Source organism: Anastrepha obliqua, chromosome 4, assembly GCF_027943255.1.
Source record: "Anastrepha obliqua isolate idAnaObli1 chromosome 4, idAnaObli1_1.0, whole genome shotgun sequence".
NCBI lineage: Eukaryota > Metazoa > Arthropoda > Insecta > Diptera > Tephritidae > Anastrepha > Anastrepha obliqua.
Window position 1 is genome coordinate 50,784,318 of NC_072895.1, and position 23,343 is coordinate 50,807,660.

At 36.7% G+C, this 23,343-nt stretch overlaps 1 protein-coding gene across 1 annotated transcript; it reads left to right on the plus strand.

Annotated features, from left to right (window-relative positions):
• The first annotated feature begins 347 nt into the window (after nucleotides 1-347).
• LOC129246408 (maternal effect protein staufen) lies at nucleotides 348-22,542 on the plus strand. The gene is made up of 8 exons (XM_054885214.1): nucleotides 348-925; nucleotides 4,746-5,119; nucleotides 15,230-16,230; nucleotides 16,298-16,497; nucleotides 16,561-18,043; nucleotides 18,103-18,399; nucleotides 18,460-18,812; nucleotides 18,891-22,542. The coding sequence occupies exons 2-8, from the start codon at nucleotides 4,824-4,826 to the stop codon at nucleotides 19,071-19,073; spliced, it is 3,813 nt and encodes a 1,270-aa protein (XP_054741189.1). The 5' UTR covers nucleotides 348-925; nucleotides 4,746-4,823; the 3' UTR covers nucleotides 19,074-22,542.
• The last annotated feature ends 801 nt before the right edge of the window (nucleotides 22,543-23,343 follow it).

Here is a 23,343-nt window from a genome sequence, read left to right on the forward strand (position 1 = left end):
TTTAAAAAAAGTAATAATACTTTTTGAGGTTAGAATTGAAATTTTATCCTGTCTATTTAACATATTTAACACCTGCACACAATACAATAGTACTTTTTCAGGATATATATAGTGTGTATACTGTTATAGTCAGTGTGTAAATTTCTTAAGTCCAGGCCAAGCATATACTTATAATAAAATAATTTAATTTTCACTTTCAAAATTTCCATCAAATCCAGTCCATCGTTAGCGCCATCTGTTGATTCAATATGAAAATTGAGCCCTCTACCGGTAGTTATCAAGCAACTCACAAGTGGGAAAGCCAAAGTTGACGAAAATACTGTTTAAATACAACCATGCGTCTGCTTCTTGTTCTTGTATTCTGCATTCTGCATTTATTATTCTTCGAGTTCCATCGCAGCCGCACAAAATATGGCCGCACGTTAATAACAATTTAAATAAACTGGAATAAATTAAGAAAACCAATAAAAAGAGAAAAAAACAAATAGTGTGTACAAAATATGATCAGAGTTCAACAATTAAATTTAAGTATAGATAGTTTTTAATTAAATCTAAGCAAACGAGCGTAGACGGCGACGAAAAAAAGAGTGGTGAAAATTTCATCGTAGAAACAAAAGAACCGCAAATGCAAGGTAAAAAGGGGCAAAATTCAGTTCACGCAAAGAAAGTGCAAAATTCGAGATCAATAAAAGTGCAAAATCAATGGGAAAAAGTGCAGCGGAGTAAGTGAAAATCGAGAATCAGTGCATAAAAGAAAAGGAGAAGTAGAATTATTGTGGCTACTTGATTACAACGTCACGGAGAAATTTGTCCGCCGACTTCAGAAGCAGCAAAATAAACGAGCCAGCAGGATTGCGAAACGTCGACGTCTTCTCTGCCCTGTAAGCACTACAGTAACGGCGGCAACCATTCATTGTATCAGCTGGTAAGTTGTACTTAAATATGTACATATGAAGGTCCATATATATATATGAAGGGTTGCGCCTACCTCACGCACGCCGTATAGTGTATGCATGTTTTTTGTTTTCGGCTATGATGACGCTGGCAAAGTTGTCAGCTGGGGACGCATTGTGATGATAGATGTGGAGTATGAGGAGTGTTTGAATCGATATACTTTATTTACATCATATTAATAAGTCCTATAACATTGTAATTAGACTTTAAAATTAAGTAAATTATACTGCCATCATTCTCTTTGAGTTGCGGCATAAAATTAAGCTCATACAATACATGGGATGCCTCTAGACACCACACAAACCATTCTAACTCAGATGTGCCTATTTCTTTGTCTTAACTCCTGATAATGTGAAACAATTTTGTTTGGCTGAGTTAGTACAATGTTAATATAGTTTATCGTACGGCGTTTAAGATAAGATAAATTGATGGCCCTCGACCAGTTGAGATAAAGAAGATAGGGGAAATTGTGAAAGTGAAATTGTTTGGTCGAAAGCATTCAAACTTATTCCATTAGCATACATGGTGGGTTTTATTCATCGATAGAAAACTCTACAGTTCGATTGCCTACTCAACCCAAAGTAGCACTTGTTGCCGAATTTTTTCATAAAGATTAAGATTAATTACATATTTATTTTATATCCACATACGATACCCACAGAATCGTATATTATGTAGTATTCATGTGCATACATATATCCTAATAGCGGATTATGAGCCTTGAATGAGGGCCATTGTGATACTACTAATTTGGATTCCATATCCCACCCTAATTCTCAATGTGGTGAAATCAATTTGTCTCTCGGATAAACGGTAAACACTGTTGATGGCTGTCGATTCCAAATCTACTTGACATCAAAAGAAATGATAGTTTACAAAGTGATATCCCTTTCTGGCAAGAGCGGGGCAGTAGCAGAGGAAGTGTTCAACGCTCTCTACCTCATCCTCGTTCCTGCAGCTGCAACAGGAGTCATTCGAGGGAAACCCCATGTATTCCCATTTTCCCACGTTTCCTATGTGCTCCCATTAGGCAGTCTCCGGTGATAACGTAAATGTAACTCTTCGTTACATCCCCATACACGTGCTGGAATATTTGGTCCGTGTTTTTTTTAATTGTTTTTGGACATAAATTTACAGTTGATTATTCACATTTGGTGTGGCAGTTAATGCCCATACAACGCAGTTCATTTACTACGTGAAACATTTGACGGTCGCATAGTTTCACGAAAGCCACCTATCAATTGGCCTTCTCGGCCTTATGATACCACAACTATGAAGTATTGATTCTCTACACACAAAAGGCACAAAAGCTTAACATCGTTCGAGTCGTCCAGTGGCAGTGATCAATCCTGAAATGATTGAAAAAATCCACCATTCAGATTTAAGTGATCAAGAAATTAAACCGCGCGAAATTGTTGAGCCCATAGGCATTTCAAAAGGTACAGTGTTTTCAAAAAAATAAAATCGAAAGTAATTCGCAAAAATTGGTACTGCGTACAGGTATTCGAATGGTGCTCATTAGCAAAAATTATGGATTTCCAGTTAGAATTACTACAATAATCGCATTCACTGGATTTCGCCCCCAAAGTTCAGTGGACAGTTGTTTACGTCGAATGAGGAGGTCATCGCCTAATCAGATACTTATTTGTAAGAACTTAAAAAAATCTTGGAAATTCGGCATGAAAAAGTGTGTAGAACTAAAAAAGAGATTTTGTTTAAAAATAAAAAATAAAAAAATTTTATGTACATGTGTACATGAAATAATTTGATATTCTAGCTCTAGAGACTATCGCAATGTACCTATCAGTTTGAAAATTGTAATTTATTCATTTCTTTAATAGATATTAACTAAAATCAGCTGAATAACGCTCCTTGTCACTTTCTGTAGAGGGTAGAAAATGCAGCGTTATTGACTCCTTAAAGTGGCAGCTTGAAAAAAGAACTCGAAAATTTTACAGTCCAGACTCAGGTCACATCAAATGTGACTTAAGTATGAGAAAAGAAAATACGAAATATTTTTTCAATATTTTTCTGAAGTTTTATTGAACGGCCCGGATGCAGTTTTGTAAGCCCTTGAATTTCGAGCATTTATTATATGAAAGAAAATGCATAACACCGCTAGCAGAAAAAAAAAGTCAAAAATATTTTCCCCTTTAAGCTTGTACTTTATTGTACCAAAACTAATGGGCTATGAATCTGAACACACGAAATTTGTTTAAAGATTCTGACTAAAAAATTTGCATTTTGATAAAAACTGTTGGAAGTTTTCATAATTTTGTACAAAAGTACTTTGAGTTATAAACTTTTTATCAAAAAAAAGTTAAAATTATGTTTGGCAAGGAAAAAAAATTTACCAGCCTTGAAATCGAAAAATTTCCCTAGCAAAACTTTAATGACTTTTAACAAGCTTTGATTCACTGGTATTAAGATGGTACGTTAGGGAGTAGGAACCTATTAAATATGTACTTTCTGCACTTCAGTTCGAAGTTATCGTTTTAGCCAGTAATTTATTTGACTTTTTTGAAATAAATAAATAAACACTAGAACAGCTTACTTAAGGCCAATGAACTTCGGAACAAATAAAATGTTCTCTCGAGGAGTAAACATCGATATATTATAATTTAAGGTACGACTGCAAATGCCGAAGATATAAAAAAAAATCGAAATGACCTTGCAAAAATACTTCAGACACAGAGGTGTACCTTGTAATGTGGTACGATCTAGTGCACATACATACATATGTACTCACAAACATATTTACATATTTAAATATATGCATTAATATAAAAAATTTAGAATAATCATTTAAACTCATTTCTATTGCCCATGAATTCAATGAACTTCCGTTGCGCTCCAACCATCAGGTGTACTGCCCTTGTGACGGACTAAATATTTATTAGAACCCAAATGAAATGTTTGTATATTTTAGCGATTATTTGACAATTATTGACACTAAAAATTAACAACAAAACTACTCGGCATGACGTGACGACTCACAATAGCCAAGTAAAATTAAATATTCAAAATAGTTGTTTGTTTGTTTGTTTGTTTGCTTGTTTGCCTGCAGCGCATTCCTCCCTTCGCTGCTGGCAGACTCTCTAACCCGTTGCAACATTTGGATTCGGGTGGCGAAGAAACAAACTGCAGCTGCAACTTTATCCAATTATAATTCGTACAAGTAGAAAAGTAAACAGTATAAAGCAAGAAATGCAACTGCATGATCTTATTCGTACTATAAAATATATGTACTTACATATGTATGTGTGTATGAAAATAGCAGGAAAAAATGCAATTGCCGTTTCTCTTTGGGGTGGTTTGCATTTTTCTTTTTTGATTTTAGCTTCGTAGAAATTGCAGCAGAAAGATGCAACTGACAACAGTAACTTTACAACAGAAGTTATGAGCTTTGGCAATAACAATAAACACACACAAGTTGAATGCGGTGGCAAAGCAATAAAATGCAACAACAACTGAAAATAAGCAATAACAATTTGGAATGCATTTATCGAACAATGCATGTGTTGAAAGCTGACATTGCCCGTTGACAATGTGAATGCATATTTTTGCGCGAACTCAGTTGCCTTAAGTAAAAATACAAATATCTAGAATATTGTATATGTATGCGCGTACGTGTATTTGCATAGTACTGCGAATTTGCATAATTTGAATTATTGCTGTGTAATTCTTTTACTTAAACCTTCTTCACATTTTTTCTTTTGCTGTTGCATGTCGAATTGCAGTATTGCAATATTAATGCCATTATTTTTTATTTCCATTTCTCTTCTTTTTAGTTAGTCGCTCGCGCAGGCGCATTACGAATTTAGGAGCGTTATTCTATTCTTAGCTGCACATCGATTGCTCGTATCAATATGCAACATCATGCGCATGTCGCACGTACAGCACCGCCGCATATGCGTGCTCACCACATGGCTGTGCCACCGCCGCACTCCCAACCTCAGCCGCATATGCCACCCTTGAATGTGACGCATGCGCCACTGTCAACAGCCGGACAGCCACCACAGGCCACTCAGCAGCAACAACAGCCGCAGCCGCAGCAGAAACAGCAACCACGTCTTAGCAATGGCCCAGCTAACGCCGGCAGTGCTGCAGTTATTGCAGGCTCGGCAATTGGTGCAACGTCACATATTCGCGATCATCATGCGCGGTAAGTTATGTTCAGAAATTTGATGTAGTTTTATACACTTTTTCATCATTTTTACAATTGACTTCTCTTTGCCGATAGTTTCTAACGTTCCCTGCGCTGGCGTAATTATGTAAATGGCCATGTCTGCTAAAGTAAAGCGAACGAATACGCTCGCTTCGTGCGATTCCTTTCGTCTTTTGTATTTTCTCAACTCATAAATTATAATTTCAATTTTTTTTCTTCTTTTTTTTTTGTTGATTTCTTATGCTTTATTCGCTCTATGCAACCAAGTGTAGTCACCTTTGCGAATAGCTGTCAGTGTGGCGGCCTAGCCAAATGATGGGTTGGGGAGGCTGCCAGGCTGCCTAGTAGCTGTCTTGATTCACAGCATGACTTCCGTTCAGGCGTAACGAGTTCTATTGCTGTTGTCCTACCCTGCCTTCTGGTAGTATGCATATGCATATGTGGAAGTATGTATGAATGTATGTGTATGACAGCGCTCCTCATACTTTTGCGTAACTTGCCGTGCATGCCTATTTCCCACTTCACATTGAAGTAGTGGTGGCATTTGCAGTTAGTTGTCAGCAGTTAGGAGCAGCAACAACACTTACTATTATCACAGCCAAATATTTCTGTTCTGTTCGTATACTTTCCTGTTTTGCCCGGAACATACATATGTATGTATTTATGTGCAATACATATACATACCCAACTACATACTTGCATACAGTTAATTTTTCACCGCCTTTGAAAAAGAGTTTATTTCATGCTACCATTCGATGAAAAAACAGTTGGCCATTGTTTCGCTTGAGAGTAACGTGTGAAAATTAAGTTTTTTTTATTTTCATTTTGCATAAATTATTTATACCTAGAAACGGCTGAAATTGTTTGCTATAGGGTGTTGCATACATACATATGCACATACTTAAATATGGTAATTGAATGGAAAAAGTTCAATAAAATAATAATCGATTATGTCTAGACCCGAAACAAAAAAAATATTTTTAGATGAAGGTACGAATAATCCAGAAATAGATACATACATTTGTATGTATATGATAAGTTCCTGAAAATTACAATAGAACAAATGGTGTGTCCGCCTCGACTGCAGTATTTATCTTGTGAAGAGGCATCTTTCATAATTTTCTCACTTATCTGTCAAATAATTTTGTTGCTGTAACCACTTGAGCAGTTACGTAAAGACGAAAAAAAGAAAAATGAATTTTTACGCAAAAAAAAAAACATCACGATAACCAAGAGAAAGATGGAAAAAATTAAAAAGGCATTATGGGGTTTTTTCACTATAGATAGGAATGATTCAATTTAATAAATTTCGCTAGAATTGTCCCAACACTAGTGGCTTCGCACCACACCAGAAGGCACCGATAGAATTAACACACATCAGTCCCTTGTGTCAGTTTCACAAATGTATAGCTCAATGAACATTTTTTTGTTTTACATAAATATACAGACTTCTCATTGTAGGTGTTGGTGCAGGTGTTGTCTGAGTGACGCTTATTGTCAGGTCTTTATTGCCGACTGTAACTCCAGCATCATGTTTTTAATGAATCTCTTTACGAAGACTGATTCTGATGCAAAGACAAAAAACCTCTTTAAATGATATTTCGAATCAATGAGCTTACCACTGAAGACCATAACTTTGGTGTCGCACAAAAGCGGTGAAGTTTTGAAAGATTTAAGATTCACATGAGTGGTTTCTAGAACTTTTAAGAATTCGTTAGGAAGAACTGTATCATCTATTATGAATCGTTTCTGGATTGTCGAAATCGGAGTGGATTCCAACTGGAATCACCAAACAGTCTGATTGCGATTATCGAACAGAACTCAATATATTTTGCTAAATCCAAACCATCAGTCATATGCTTAAAACAAAAAAAAAAAAAACGCTAATATATCTTAGTAGCTCTCCGTTGATCGAAATAGTGTAGCTGTCTTCAATCCCCGAAAACTCCAAAACACCTTCTCGAATGGAGTGCCAAAGCGCGAATTTGGCCTAAAGAATGGCCCATACGCTCAGCCCCACCCGGCTCCATTTTAGGTTTACTGAGGGAACTGGGGTTGGATGAGGTATTATGATGAGTCGAGGGCACAAATGACCATGAGGTCGAAGTGCAAACCTTCAATAAATATAAATCTTATCTCGGATAATTCGGTTAATGTTGAGTTTGTGAGATCTGTGACAAGTTTAGGTCTTCACAAATTTAGGTACATACGAGGTGTGGCTATTACATAAGGAGAGTTTCACTGTAAACAATTTATTTTGATTTAATGCAGATTTACTTATAATCATGAATCCTTTGAAGCAGTACGGAAAGTATTCTTTCTTCGGTTCCTCCAAAGCAGGTACAGAAGGGGGTTGGTGGCGATGGAGACAATGTCGTCATTGTACTAAAATTAATTGAAGAAGTTGGACTCAGAGAAATACTGTGAGTCCCTGAAGGGCGTACAATAGATCTTTCACGTCTTAGTGCTAAATCCCCTAATAATAATAATGAGTTTGCAATATTTCGAAATAAATAATGAGTTATAAAGATACCGATTTCTACATATGATTCAAAGATGACCACAGCTCCATCCACCCAAGCTCCCTTAAAGGGCAATTAAATATCTATTCCCGCGTGCCTCGAGAATACGATTTCATCTATTAGCAGATCAGATAACTTATTCGGAAATTCCCTGCTTAATCGTGATCCACGACAAACTGCATAAACAAACCATAATCCCATTTTAATGGTTTCTAAAAAATTACCTTATTAGCATATGAACAATTTGAGTTTTTTTATCAAAATGCTCTGCTAGACTGCAAAATTTGTCAACAATGCAAATGCAATTAGAAAAAAATTAAGAAGATTCAGGAAAAAATGAAAAAGGATAATCAAACTCAAACTCAAGTTGGTTCTCTTATTATCTGACGCACTCACTCAACTTTAAACACTAATTGAAATTGACACATTTTGGAAGTATGCCGCAGCGTCAATGACGTTGACAATGTCGATGGTGATACTGATGCTGATGATAATGACGTTTGTGAAGGCAAGGATGTTGATGATGATGATGATGGCGTTGACCTATTTAAAGCGCCACAGCCAAGCCAAGTAATTGCCAAATTCACCAAAACAAAATTGTCAAAAAAAAAAAAAGAAGTATGATAAAAAGAACCCCCGAAAAAGCATCGTACAAAAATACGAGGAGAACCTTAGAGAAGAAGGAGATACATCGAGGAGGTATAGAGGAGGGGTTACGGATATGTTGATTGAAGTGGCAGAGTGGTGACCGCGGCAAACAATCGAAACAAAACGCCCGTTGTCTGTGCTTAAGCGCATTAGAAAAATTGGCCTGCTTCTGTGGCGTATAGCAAACAGTAGCGAGAGCGGCGGCATAACATAGGTGCGCACTGGGCAAACGTACTGGCCGTTGATGACTTCTTTTTGTTAATTTGGATATTTGTTGGGAATTTTGAATTTTTTTTAGTTTTGAATTTCTTTATCTTTCTTAACTTGACTACACTAGGTTGTTTGTCAGTGTTGTGGCCTCCTATGTGTCATTGCTTAGCACTAACGGTGACAATTGCAGGCCGGCCGCAACCAATACTACTTAGGGCTATAGTTTTGTTAGCTACAGAATCCAAACTAAAAAGTTTGCTTTTGGTACCTCAACATTAATTTCAACTCGACGATTTAATTCAATGCTGCGGGTTAGGAAAAATAGATAAAGTTGAATTCATTTATCACCACATTAAGGGCCAACCAACAGCAAGAACAGCAGTAACCGCTCGCCAGTTATTTAATGTTGTCAACCTCAAAGGCGCTCGATGCTGCGCTGGAGTTGCTATTGCTGCTGGCGCATCAAAACTAAAGTGAACTTGCGCTTTGAGGCTTTTGTGCTTTGTTTGGCGATTTCCGCCTTTGTACGCGCTTTCGTCATTATGCTGTACCACACACACACACACGCATACAAATCCATTAGCAATAAAGGATACAATGAGTAATTTAAAAAAGTGTGTATGAAGGCAACAACAAAACCAGCGCTCTGTAGTCAGTCATAACAATGGGGAGGGGTCAGTTTTTTTCCTTTTGTTTTTTTGTTGTTGCACTCTTAAGTGGGTCTATTTGCGCAAGGATTTCAACATTCACCTCTGCTGTCAGTTCGTTTATACTCGCGTTTGTGCGCATGCGTTGCAACCGAACTACATTTACATTTAATCAGTAACAAAACGAGAGATCATTTGCCCGGTATAGCAAATCGCGGACTGCAGTGATTTCATATTGCTCTCGCGCATTATTCTTCCAGTATTTATTCAATTCGCGGTTGACGCTTCACGATTTCGGTGAATTTCATAATTTTTCGACACTTTTGGCTGTGTTCATTGTTTATTTGTTCAAAAGAAATCTTTATGCTGTTGATATTACTTTGTGACCTGCCAGTTTTTGGTTGTGAAACGTTAATTTTCATGCTGCAGTATTTTGTTTAAATAAGTTGTGTCATTCTCGCTTTTCGGTGTTCCGATGCTACTTAATATGAAAAATATAATTTGTTAAAAAGATGGTCCGATTTTATAATTGGAAAACAGCAGTAAACGAAATTTTAGATCGAGTCTGGCATTGTACCACGAAATTCGCCTGGAAGAAATCTAAGGCATGTTTTTAAAAGTGATTTATTAAGTGAAGTATTTAAAGGGAATCTAGAAATTATACTTCCAGATCTTTGACCTAGCTGATAATTCAAATGTGTTTTGTGAAAGTTTCTGTAAAATGTGTGTAATTGGCTCATCATGTGTGGCATATACAGCTATGGACGGAGAAATAGCGCACTTCCCACAATAACATATGATGATGATTATTTTTACTGGATGACCTAGGAAAACAGCTAATTCTGGACAAATCGCTAAATAAATTACATTTCAATATCTACAGTTATAAGTACTGGAATTTATCACATTTTAAACTGGACTCTAAAATAGCACACTTTTATCGATCTGCAAGAAAAACATAAATTATTTATTTCAAATTGATTCAATTTGTTTATTAATGTCTTACCTGTTTAGTATTTTGTTGAATATCCATAACTTTGTAAAACTGCTTCACACCTGCGAGGTATACTTTCTATTAATTTTTGGCAGCTCTTCAAAGGAAAAAAATTCCACGCTTCCTGTACTCCTTGCCAGAGTTTTTGGCATTTTTAAATTGTTTTTACCCAACCTTAATCTTAATATCGTTCGATAGATTTCCAATGCGGTTAAGGTCGAAACTTTGCGTTGGCCAGTCCAGAACTGATATTTTTTCTTTGGAAAACCTATTTTTCACCACCTTTTCTTTATGCTTGGGGTCGTTATCATCCATGAAGAACCAGTTTAGTGGCATGGATTTGAAGGAATATTGTTTCGCTGTGGATTTGAGAATATCAGTATAAGCAATCTTGTCCGTACTGCCATTTATTTTCACCATTCACCAATTCCATTCCAAGAAAATGATTCCTAAACTTTGAAGTTACCCTCACCGTACTTTACCGGTGTTTGAACTCTTGCTTTTTTTCACGATGAACAAAAGTCTTCTCATCAGCACCAAACGTAATAATTTTAGTTTGGTTCATAAAAAGTTTTTTACAGAATTTCACGTATTTGCGAATCGCTGGAGAGGACTTAAAAGGGTCGCACTTACTTTTATTAACGCATTGTAATCTTTTATGCAGACGGGTTTCGAATTTTAAGTTTTTAATCCAACAATTTTTTTATGCATTGAATTCTTTAATTAATAAATTTTGTATTTGCTTTTTGCCTGATTCTTAAATCAACCAAACTTTTTGCTTACCACTAATTTGTTCCTTGCGCCAATTTGATAAGATCGACAGAAGACAGTATGAACTGTGTGAAAATGTGCAGCACAATGGGGATTTTTTTTTTTGCTTTCTATTTATTGTATTTGTTGATGTATTTTAATTTGTTGTCTATAAATTTACAAGACTTCTTTTAATTTTCCATTTTTGCTGATTAAATTTTGTTTTTTGGTGTTAGGTCAATTGCCATTTTTGTGCCAGGGATTGATGCGTGGAGCCTCGCGCCCTACCACACTGGGGTATATAATGGGCATTTTCGTGTTACTCTATAGTTGTATAGTTGCTGCAATGTTGCAACCGTGTTACTCTATTGCAGATCCTCTGCTTATACTTTACCTAAATATTGCGCTTATCTTTCGCAGTGTGCATTTGCTCGAAGTGAGATTTTAATAATGAATTGTTTGATCAATTCAGCAGTGGGCAACTTGAAAATCTGTGACACGGGCTTTTTACTAAAATATTATATAAAAAAAAACACAAAAGCCTAAAAGAAGTCAAAGCGTAGTCTTCAAAATATTTTGCTAATTTCTTCAAAATATTTCGGTTGTACCGGTCGATGTTTATTTCTCACAAATGTCTGTAATTGATCGCATGAAAGTTATGGCAGTTTGAAAAAAAAAAATATATATATATATATATAAATAGCGGTTTTTGCTTACTTTTCTTCTTCCATCACTAATTTTGCTGATGTCGGTTCATAAAACACCTAAATTCACGCTTGACATTTGCAAAAGTGGCAACATTTTTACATCGACGATGATGCTTCGCAATATTGGCCTCATTGATTGACTCGTACAAGCCATTGGGCTTACTGAGGTTTTGCTTGTTTTCCTTTGTCTTTTATCCTTCGTGCATATTTTAAAGCTAAACTCCGTAATTTAATTTGCATATGTCATAAAAGGCGCAAGAGTGATTTTCATAGTGATTTTGTTAAAAATTCCGATTAATTAGTTAAAATTAAAGCAATAAAAAAGTGAGAACCAACAGTATAATGTGTTAAGTGAATGTGAGCATATAAATGGACAGAGTAACTGGCTGTTTTAATGCAGAATATGAGTAATTAATTAAGCTTACTGCTTACAAAAAACTAAAAATCGCATATTCAAAACAGAGTTTATCAAAAAAATGAGTTTTCAATTAAAGGTTGCACCCTTGACTACAAGTTTATGTTAAATTTGTTTGCATCGAGTGAATCTATTTGGACACAACAAACCACACTTATGGGGCAAATAGCTAAATCTTACCCGTGGCGCATCCTATCCAATAGTGAACCACTTTTGAATGACATCTTCCCATAAATGGGGCTCATCGATTTCATTAAGAACCCGATTTATGCTCGCCTTCGGAGTGGCCGTCGTCTGTGGTTTGTCTACATAGATCACAGATTTCACAGAGTTCCACACGATATCGGTAGGTTGTGAATGTCGCCGGCGTGCAAGATAACTTTGGCTCATCTAGCACCTTTTTCCTTCTGGACCCAATACCTTGAGATAGATGCTTTGCTGGGCCTATCGTTAGATGAGGTTGTCGATGGCGTTGTTGTTGTTGTTGTAGCAGTAAGAGAAGCCCCGTCAGTGTAGAGTATATCACCGGTCATCTACGTCTGTCTCATCTCTAGGTAGGCCCAGGAAACATGCTGTTTTGACAGGTTCGGTCCAGAGGAAGAGGGGTGTTAGATGAGTGGGTTTTAAAGGGCAAGTGAAAAGGTGGTTAGTGTCGTGCGGGGTGCCTTCACATGCCGGACATATGTTTGGTATGTCGGGGTCAATTCTGGATAAGTAGGAGTTTAACCTACTACAATATCCAAAATAAATATGCTAAATAATCTAATTTTATCATAACTTTGTAAACTCCTATGTTAAAATGATTTTGGGCAATAAATGAAATGAAATGAAATGAAATGAATATCCAAAACGAAATTGTTCCCATGGCAGCTGGTTTTACGTTACCGGTTTGGCTCGGGTTTTTCCCGACCAAGGGCTGCCGCCCTAGTAAACTAGGCCTGTCTATTGAACAGTCTATCTTGGCGATGACGATCGACGACCTCATTGCGTTCAACAGGGCTTTGTAAACTGCTGCAACAACAACGACGTCGCTCTCGAATTTCTTGTGCAGGAAATGGAATGTTCTTCATGCAAACTTAATGTTGTGAGCTTCATACTATTCATTCCAAGCTAAAAAAGAAAAGTTTTTCAATGTGACAGCTTTGGCTTTACTAAGTTTTTCGTTGTACCTGTCCAAAGCATCTGCTCATATATTGAAGGACCCTTTACAAAGAACGAACTTTAAGTTAATATATGTATATATATAGGGTGATCAATCATGAGGTGCTTTTTTCAATAGTTAAAAAGTTTGAATATGACTTCATTCAAATGTTGGCCGCAACTACGCTTAAGGTGGTCCATTCTGAAGGTCCAATTTTAAATCACTCGTTCGAGCATTTCGACTGGTATGTCGTGAATAACACGCGTAATGTTGGCTTCCAGAGCTTCAATCGTAGCTGGTTTATCAGCATAGACCTTGGACTTCACGAATCCCCAAAGAAAAAAGTCCAAAGGTGTGATATCACAAGATCTTGGTGGCCAACTCACAGGTCCTAAACGTGAAATCAGCTGCTCTCCGAAATAACTTCTCAATAAAGTCATTGTTTCACGAGCTGTATGGCAACAGAACGCTGATTTTCATAATACAGTTGAACAATTTGTAGACGTTGTTGCGGTGTGAGTCTTTCCATGATGAAATGCCAAACGCTGTTCAACAAATCCACGATGACAGTTTGCCACAACTCGCGCGCGATCTGTAAAAAAAACGCAAATGAAAAAAACTCCTCTTAATTGATCACCCTATATAAGTATTGTACAATTTTCGGGATGATCAATTGTCATATTTCTACTGACTTCATTAGTCCACGACCAGAGAGCAGCTGTGTTTTTTTTTCTTATTGTTGTAACAGATTACGAAGTTCTGTATAGATCGATGTGTCCATTAGTTGCCGCCCAAAATAAGTGCTGTGATTGCCTTTTGACGAATGTTTTTCAAGGTCTAATGACCTTGCCGCCGTAGCCGAATGGGTTGGTGCGTGATTACCATTCGGAATTCACAGAGAGGTCGTTGGTTCGAATCTCGGTGAAAGTAAAATTAATAAAAAAACATTTTTCTAATAGCGGTCGCCCCTCGGCAGACAATGGCAAACCTCCGAGTGTATTTCTGCCATGAAAAAGCTCCTCATAAAATATCTGCCGTTCGGAGTCGGCTTGAAACTGTAGGTCCCTCCATTTGTGAAACAACATCAAGACGCACACCACAAAGAGGAGCAGGAGCTCGGCCAAACACCAAAAAAAAAAAGGGTGTACGCACCAATTATATATATATACAGGGTTGGCCATATTAAACTGACCCATGTGATTATTAAAAAAATATGGAAAAAGAAACATTTTTTTGTGTTTCATTGTGAAAAACATTTAATTTAGTTCAAGGAGATTCGTTTACATCACTTTTTGAATATGATATCGCGCAAGTGGTCGCCCTTAGCTCGTATAGCGTAATGTGCCCGTTTTTCGGCGTTTTCCATAGTTTTGGCCAGCGTCTCGGCCGATATGGCGGCTATTTTAGATTTCAAATTACAGTAAAAAGTTATAGGGTTACTCAATGGGTCAGTTTAATATGTCCAACCCTGTATATAATGATATTCTGTATTTCGGAATCTGAGCACGAAGAGCAGAGGTATTGCGTAGCTCACACTAATTGTGCGGGAATATGGGCTATTAATCTGAAGAATGTGGCATTAAATTCTAGGGCTCTTCGTTTTTAGGAAAATGAAATCAAGCCGCTAAATAAATAAATAAATAATTGGCGCGTACACTTCTGTTAGGTGTTTGGCCGAGCTCCTCCTCCTATTTGTGGTGTGCGTCTTGATGTTGTTCCACAAATGGAGGGACCTACAGTTTCAAGCCGACTCCGAACGGCAGATATTTTTATGAGGAGCTTTTTCATGGCAGAAATACACTCGGAGGTTTGCCATTGCCTGCCGAGGGGCGACCGCTATTAGAAAAATGTTTTTATTAATTTTGCTTTCACCGAGATTCGAACCAACGACCTCTCAGTGAATTCCGAATGGTGATCACGCACCAACCCATTCGGCTACGGCGGCCGCCGAAATCAAGCCGCTAGCATACCAAAAATGTATTGTGTAGTTAAATACAATGTTTAGTCACACCACTCCTTATGTAATCTCCTAGTGTGGACTTTAGTAAATCATAACCATTTATTCATTTGCAGTTTGAGTCAACAACCACTTCAACAACAGCAAGTCCAACACCCCCAGTCGATGCACGCTAGCACGCAGCTGCAAAAGCTACGTCAGCAGCATCAACATATAAACAGCAACAACAATAACAATAGTACAAACAAAAATCACTATCATCACCATCAAACTCAACAATACAACAGTGGAAGCAACACGCACGGCAATGCACTGCCAGCGCAATCAGCAATACAACAGCAACAGCAACAACAAAATCAAACAACGCAACCGCAACATCGTACGTCACGTAATACATCATCGGCATATCAACATCAGCATCAACAACATCCATTACACCATCAACAGCAACAGCAGCAGCCTCCGCCGCCGCCGCCGCTGCAACAACAGCCACACCCACTTGCAGTGCCTCAAATGCCACCACAGCAAGCGCTTGGACATTTGAAGCATCAGCAACCACTGCAACAGACGTCAACACAACAACAACAACAGCAGCAGCAACAACTACAAACAACTTTGAATATTGCCAATAATGTTATCAGCGGCCATCCACCGCCGCCGCCACCGGCTCAACATTCACAACAACCGCCCACAGCATTAAACTACTACACTGCCGGGACTGCTCAAAGCAACAACAATAATATACATAAGTCGAAGTATAGCAATAACGCTGGCGGTGGTAGTACTGGCACTGGTGGTGGTGGAATGCCACCAAAAGCTATTTTACAAAATCCTAATCGCGTGCTAAAAGCGCGTCTGCACAGCAGCGCTGCAGCGAATAACATTGAGGTGCCTACTGTAGGTCCTTTAGTCAGCATAGAAGAGACTAAGAACGTATCAAAGAGTAGTAGTAATAACAATATTGGCAACAGCAATGCAATTGCCGTTACAGAGACGCCAGCAAAGGCTCATGTTGCTAGCAACGTAGCCGCCGCTGTAAACGATGGTGTAGTTGTTGCTGCAGCCGCTGCAGCTCAGGAGAGTTTGAAAATTGTGCAAAGCACAGGCCAAACAGATGGTAAATCCAAAATTGTTTATAACTGTATTATATTGAAAATGAGTGTGTTTGTTTTTTGTTTTTCAAGCTTCCTTCAACGATGCTAATAAGGAAAATGGGGTAAGCAGGACACAAAGCACAAATATTACTGTCAATGAAGTGGTTAGCAACAATCCAGCAAATAACAACAATAGTAATATATTGTCTAACGAGGAGAGCGCGGGGTCAAAAAATTCTAAAGAGAAGACACCAATGTGTCTTGTGAACGAATTGGCGCGATTCAACAAGGCAAGCAGGAAATTGCAATATTTAATTTAAATAATTTGCTTAATTTAGTTTTTTAAATTGCAGATTACACATCAATATCGCCTAACAAGTGAGAAAGGTCCGGCGCATTGCAAACGGTTCACTGTCACTTTGAAATTGGGCGAGGAGGAGTATTCCGCTGAGGGTTTCAAAATAAAGAAAGCCCAACATTTAGCAGCTGCAGAGGCTATTGAAAAGACCAAATACAAGCACCCAGTGCCGAAAGTGGTTCGTCGCAATGCCGAAGGTGAGGGTCATTCATCGCGTTCCAATATCACGCCCACAGTTGAGTTAAATGCATTGGCTATGAAGTTGGGCGAACAGACCTATTACCTCTTAAATCCACGTCAAGTCACCTCACCCGATAGAATCGGACCGCCACCCGACGCTATGATGCCGCCGCGATATGGCATACCACTGCCACCACCACATGCTTTCCCGCCCGGCGTAGCTGGCGGCAATATGCTGTCGCAACATCCACCGCCACCGCATGCACGTATGATGGATCCGGCTGCATTTGTGCGTCGAAATGGCCCCTATGCCGCACCGCCCCCGCCACCGATGCACGGCCATGCTGCGGGCGGACCGGGCATGCGGCCACGCTACCTTACGCCAGCTCAGCGCGCCTTCATGCCCAAATATAATCAACAGCAACGGTATCCCTTGATGGCGCCACCGCATATGGGTGGTGCTCCACATAATGGCATGGTTCCACCACCGCCAATGCCACATCCCCATCATGGGCCGCTTCCCCACCGTTACGGCATATCTGCTGCATTGACCAAAGTGACACTAGTCGTAGGCAAGCAGAAATTTGTTGGTTTAGGCCGTACATTACAACAAGCCAAGCACGATGCCGCGGCGCGTGCATTGCAGGTGCTGAAAACACAGGCTAGAACGCAGATAAGTGAAGAACTCAACAACAGCATCGAGGAAAGCGATAGTAAATCGCCTATTTCGTTGGTGCACGAGATCGGAATACAACGAAGCTTGACGGTGCATTTTAAGGTGCTGCGCGAGGAAGGGCCAGCACATATGAAAAAGTTTGTAACAGCTTGCGTCGTGGGCTCCATTGTAACGGAGGGCGAGGGAAATGGAAAGAAAACGTCGAAAAAACGTGCCGCCGAAAAAATGCTCGAAGAGCTAAAAAAACTGCCACCAATGTCGCCTACCAAGTCGCCTGTTAGACGTATCAAAGTAAAAACACCCAACAAAGGGTCTGCAAGTGCTGACGCTGCTGGAGGTGTTAGTGGAAAAGCTGGTAGCGCCGCTGGGGAACGACGCAAGCGTGGGAGTGGTTCGATTAAAGAGAAAAATGAAGTAGATGCCGATGCGGAAAATCCCATTACGCGACTCATACAATTGCAACAAACTCGCAAGGAAAAAGAGCCCATATTTGATTTGATAGCGAAAAATGGAAATGAGAACTCACGTCGACGCGAATTCATTATGGAGGTGACAGCACATGGCATGGTGGCACGTGGCACCGGCAACAGCAAGAAGCTAGCGAAGCGTAATGCAGCACAAAGTAAGTTTTTGGAAATGCTCCAGACTATAAAGAATAATACTGATCCGGATCTCTTACAGATTTGCTGACAGCTATGGGCGAAAGTGGCAGCATTAGCGCTGAGAACAACACAGTATTAGCATCCTCTAATACCGAGCCTGCTGTTAAAGAGCAATTTGCGTCTGCAACAACAGTAGTCGCTACTGTAACAGCAAGTCAAGAGCAGACAACAACAACAGTATTGCAGCCAATTGCTGAAGTAGCAAACGCTGCTGCTACAACAGCTGCACCTGTGCAGGCACATTTGGATTTGCCGCTCGTGTCCACAACAGCCGGGCAAGTACCCGGCATTTTGATTTTGCGTCATAATAAAAAACGTTAGTATATTTGCAATACAGCTGTGCAAATGCAATAATTGGATCTTCTACTTTTTTCAGATTTTACCAAAAAAAAGGAATATGTGCCCAGTGCAAACTGCCTCCCGGCCGAGGATAGGGAAATTGAGCGCGCTGAGTTAGTTGTGGGCACAGCAGTGCAAACTGTGCAACCCACTGCGGTTAAAAGCAATGCAAGCGATATTGTGAAAGGCATTGATGTAGGAACCGCAGCGAGCGCTACACCATCCATGACTGCGACTTCTGCGGCACACACTGAGAGCAGTAATATTACAAATACTGCCAGCAGTACAACCAACAGCGACACAACATCATCTAGCAATAGCGCATCAAAACAAACAGGTGTGCACATGAAAGACCAGCTGCTTTATCTGGCAAATTTGTTGGGATTCGAGGTTTGTGCTGCATTTCATATTATTTTACAAAGAATTTATTTTTAAAATTATACTTGATGAACTTTTTCAAACACTTAGGTGAACTTTTCCGATTATCCAAAAGGAAATCATAGTGAATTCTTAACTATCGTAACGCTCTCTTCAAATCCACCACAAATTTGTCATGGCGTGGGTTCCAGCGCAGAAGAATCTCAAAATGATGCCGCCAAAAATGCATTGAAAATTCTTAGTGAATTAGGTTTGAATAATGCTACAAAATAAATTTGGCATACAAAAACTAGAAATTTGAATAAAACTGTATATAAAATAAGAACTATATAAATTCAAATTGAATTCGGCGCGAAAAAAGTCGTATATACCTAAGATATGGGGAGTCATTACACAAACAGCAGGAAGTGAATTGAAAGTTAGTTGCTGTAAAATTATATTTCAAAACAAATTATTATTTCATGAAAATCCCAAATATAGAAAAAAGAATGAAAATTAATTGCGAACGAATGTGCAACAAAAAAGTTATATCAAATTTTACAAACAATTTGAAAACATGAACAATGCTGCTATATTTATACAATTTTTTTTAATATACTAGTTGCGTTGAAAAAAATATTTACTTACTATATAATTATTTTGTTATATATCTGCTTAGTTAAATGTGTTAGGCTCATTGTCTGAACCAAATTTGCTTCCATAAAGTTGAGCAAAAAGCTAAAACTTATGTCGGTTAGCAATAAGTGAGTTTTGTTAAAAAATATTAGATATAAAAAAATAATGATTTGATATTTTGTAAATTTATTGTAACCCTAATAACAAGTCTCTAAGAATTACTTATTTTTTGTTATCACAAAACAGTTTTAGTGAAAAATTAAGCAGTTTATTTACGTTCGATCAAAAAAATGTTTAATACGAAAGCATTATAATTTAATAGAAAAGCAAAGTTTTGTTCTGAACCGAACAGAATACAAGGACATAACAACAAGCGGCATACATTTTCCGAAAATCTGTGAATTTTGATTAGTGAGTAGTAGAGAGTCGCTGTTCTGTATTATCCCTTCAGAAGAGATATTCCTTTATTAGAGATAAAAGTACACACTGTAGAAAAATTAACTATGATGGGAGTTTCACTTAATATGCTCGATCACCGATATATATCTATCAAGGTTCGATACCGCAAAAATATCAATTTCTACATTCGCTACTATCTCTTCAGAGGAGACATGCCCTTAAGGGATACATATGTATATCGATATGGATTTGATAAAGTTGAAAACTCAATTCTTATGCTTCCTAGTGTCACTTCAGAAGAGATGACATTTCTAGTGAGATTAAAATTTATTTTTGGTTATCTACTATCTATCTCTTCAGATTTTATCGCCCTAGTAAGAAAAAATAATTTAAAATTGACAGAAGCCTCCCTTAAGTACTTTTCAACTCTTCTCTTAATGGAATTCCTTTGATACCGCAGAAAAACTCGATTCTTACGCCACTAATAGTGCCACTTTAACCGAGTTCATGTTTCTAGAGAGATTAGAATTCAATTTTAGGTTATCTACCATCTCTTCGCACGATAGATATACTCTCTCATCGGATATCGATATCACATGGATTCGATACCGTAGAAAATTCGGTCTCTATTTTCTCTAGTGTCCCTTATGAAAAGACTAACATTAATATGCGATTTTTTCTATAACGTAGAGGAATGAGTTTATACACATTATTACTTTTAAATTCATTTACCGTTTGCCCAATTTTCGAATATTCAAAATTACCCCTGTACTGTTTGAAACGCGAAAGCATGTATTATTTGTGTTCACTGGGTTAACAGATTTAAACAAATATGTATGTACATATTTTTGTTTCCTATATGAAAATTATAAAAAATGTATTGCAGCAAAGCATTGAATGAACGCTAAAAAACTAAGACCGTATCTTGACTTAAATGCACCTCCAGTCAGTGTTTTGAAAAGCGCGCTCTGTATTTTGATCGCCTTTATTGCGGTGAAAGTATGGAAGAAACGTGTCTGGAGTAATAGTGAAAATTCTGTTCGATTTATTACCGTTCAACCGATTTCATTCGCTCATTTATTGTCATGTTGCAATAGTAAAAACTATTTCCAAATTACATAGATTGAATTTAAATATTACACAAATGATGTGCGCCTGCAAATATGCAGCTTAAATTTAATTGCTGAACCACTAATGAAGTGTAAAAAAATATATATTGTGACTTGAAATCAAATCGTGGTTTCGCAGGCAATTTTGTAATTTGAAAACATTTCTACTTTATTTCGAAAGTTCCTGGGGTTAAGAAAATAAATGATACATACAAAAATATTAAGTAATTTAGTGTAAGCAACGTCATTTGATTATAAAAGATTCGAAAATATGCAGTACACACACGTATACATACACACATACATACGTTAAGAATCATCATAAAAGAAATTGTAACATGTGGTCGTATTTTGATTGTATATTAAAAATAAATATAAAAATTTGAAATTAATTGGGGTGTTGTTGTATCCAAATGCGCAACCGTTGAGCAGATTGCACGTACATGTGTATATATATATATGTGCATACTTGTGCGATGTATTATACGAGTATGGACGTGGCAATTGGTGATAATTTGAAATTTTTAATTTATTTTTAGATAAATGCGAAATTCATTAAATACAACTTGCAACAAAAGAAAACAATAATAATAATAAAAATAAAAAAATTAAAATCAATACAACAGCAATTTGGCTATGAATGGCATAACTGCACATTTGCTGATTGTGTTGATTCTAAAAGCATATTACTACTAGAAACAAAAACAAAAAAATATATATAAAACTTATGATAATTTGTTAGTGTTGCACAAATGCAAACACACATACATACTTTTTTCTCGATGATGGAACTCGTCGTAATAATGAAAAAGTATAATCATACTTAATTAAATACTTTTTAAGAAATAAATAAAGAGCTGCATGAATGTCGTAAATTTAATTTATAAACTGCTTATAGACGTAACAACACATTCACATCCATAGATACATACTTGCATGCATGCATAACTGTTAATTTAACTATTTGCAAAAAAAAAAAACAATAGCGATTGATAACCAACAACCACGATTGAAAGGAAAATAATACGCTATAGGTTATTTATAAATTAAATGACACTGGCTGATCATTTAAAACTCGCTAAGTACTCGTACAACAGCGCTACTATTTGCTTCAATGTTGCCAATTTCAATGAGGCGAACTTGCGATTTTTCGCTGCTTGAAACTGACGACTTGGAGGTGTGTACTTAGTTGTATTTCTACTGCATAATACATATTATTTATTTCTTCATCTGCGCACACGGACAATTCATAATAAGTTGCGTTAACCTCTTCTTTTTCTTTTTATTTTGTTATTTGTATTTTCGATAAATGGTGAAATGGTGATTTTACATGTCAATTGAAAAACCCATGTCGCGAAATTGTTGACTTAATTAGTATATCTCACAACAGCAGTAGATAAACTATGGTAGTTTGCAATGCGCATTATGTATTGCTTTAGAAAATTTAATATGTTGAAAATTTTAAAATTGATGCTTATCCGCCGAAATTATTATGGGTTGTCCGATGTTTCTCTTTACTTAGTATTAAGTATTTGTTGTCGAAAGTTTACTTTCTTTCAATATATACGTACATAAATATATACATTTAATTGAAATAAATTTTTAATTTTTTCCTTAAATTATTAGATTTGCTTTTTTCCAAATTTCCCATACTTTCCAATAAAAATGAAATAAAATGTATAAAAAAAGTTTCTGTATGTGTATTATTGCTCAAATAAATATTTAAAATTATACAAATGTGAATAAACAGTTTTAGGTCTAGAATTGGGTACTAATAAAGTTTGAGTACTAAACTTTTATGTGGCAAATTTGAATTCATAAATATATTGAACAAAAAGTGAATGAGCCAAAAAACTATGCATATGCACATTAAATAAATACGTTGATGATGCTGTTTAATTAAAATGCAGCCGTAAAAGGGGAAGACAACTAAATAAACAAAATATTTTATGATGAAAAAATTGGAAATTCCTATAATACCATGGAAACATCTGCATAATACGAAGAGGGAAAATAATTAAATAAACACAGAAATTGCGAAAATTATTTCATTAAAAAAATTAACAATTACTATAAACAAATAAAAAAATAAATAAAAAATACAAAAAATCAAATATTTAATTAAAATAAAAAAATAATTTATCATAAAATTAAAACATATGCAAAATATGAAAAAGAAAAAGATAAAAAAAACAAAAATTACAAAAAATTAAGTATTTAATTGAATACAAATATTTATAATAAAATAATAACTTAAAATAAAAACTACGAAGAATTAACTGTGAAAAATATGAAAAAGAAAAAAAAATTAAATAAAAACCAAAATTAAATATTTAATTTAAAATATATTTCTGAACTAATAAAAAAATTAATTAAAAATAAAAATTATGAAGTATTAACTGTGAAAAATATATAAAAAA

Bases quoted from the DNA above. Each gene is read 5' to 3' on its own strand.
- LOC129246408 (XM_054885214.1), top strand. From the start codon at position 4,824: ATGCAACATCATGCGCATGTCGCACGTACAGCACCGCCGCATATGCGT. The intron at 5,120-15,229 runs GTAAGTTATGTT...ATTCATTTGCAG, and splicing joins ATTCGCGATCATCATGCGCG to TTTGAGTCAACAACCACTTC. The intron at 18,813-18,890 runs GTTTGTGCTGCA...TCAAACACTTAG, and splicing joins CAAATTTGTTGGGATTCGAG to GTGAACTTTTCCGATTATCC.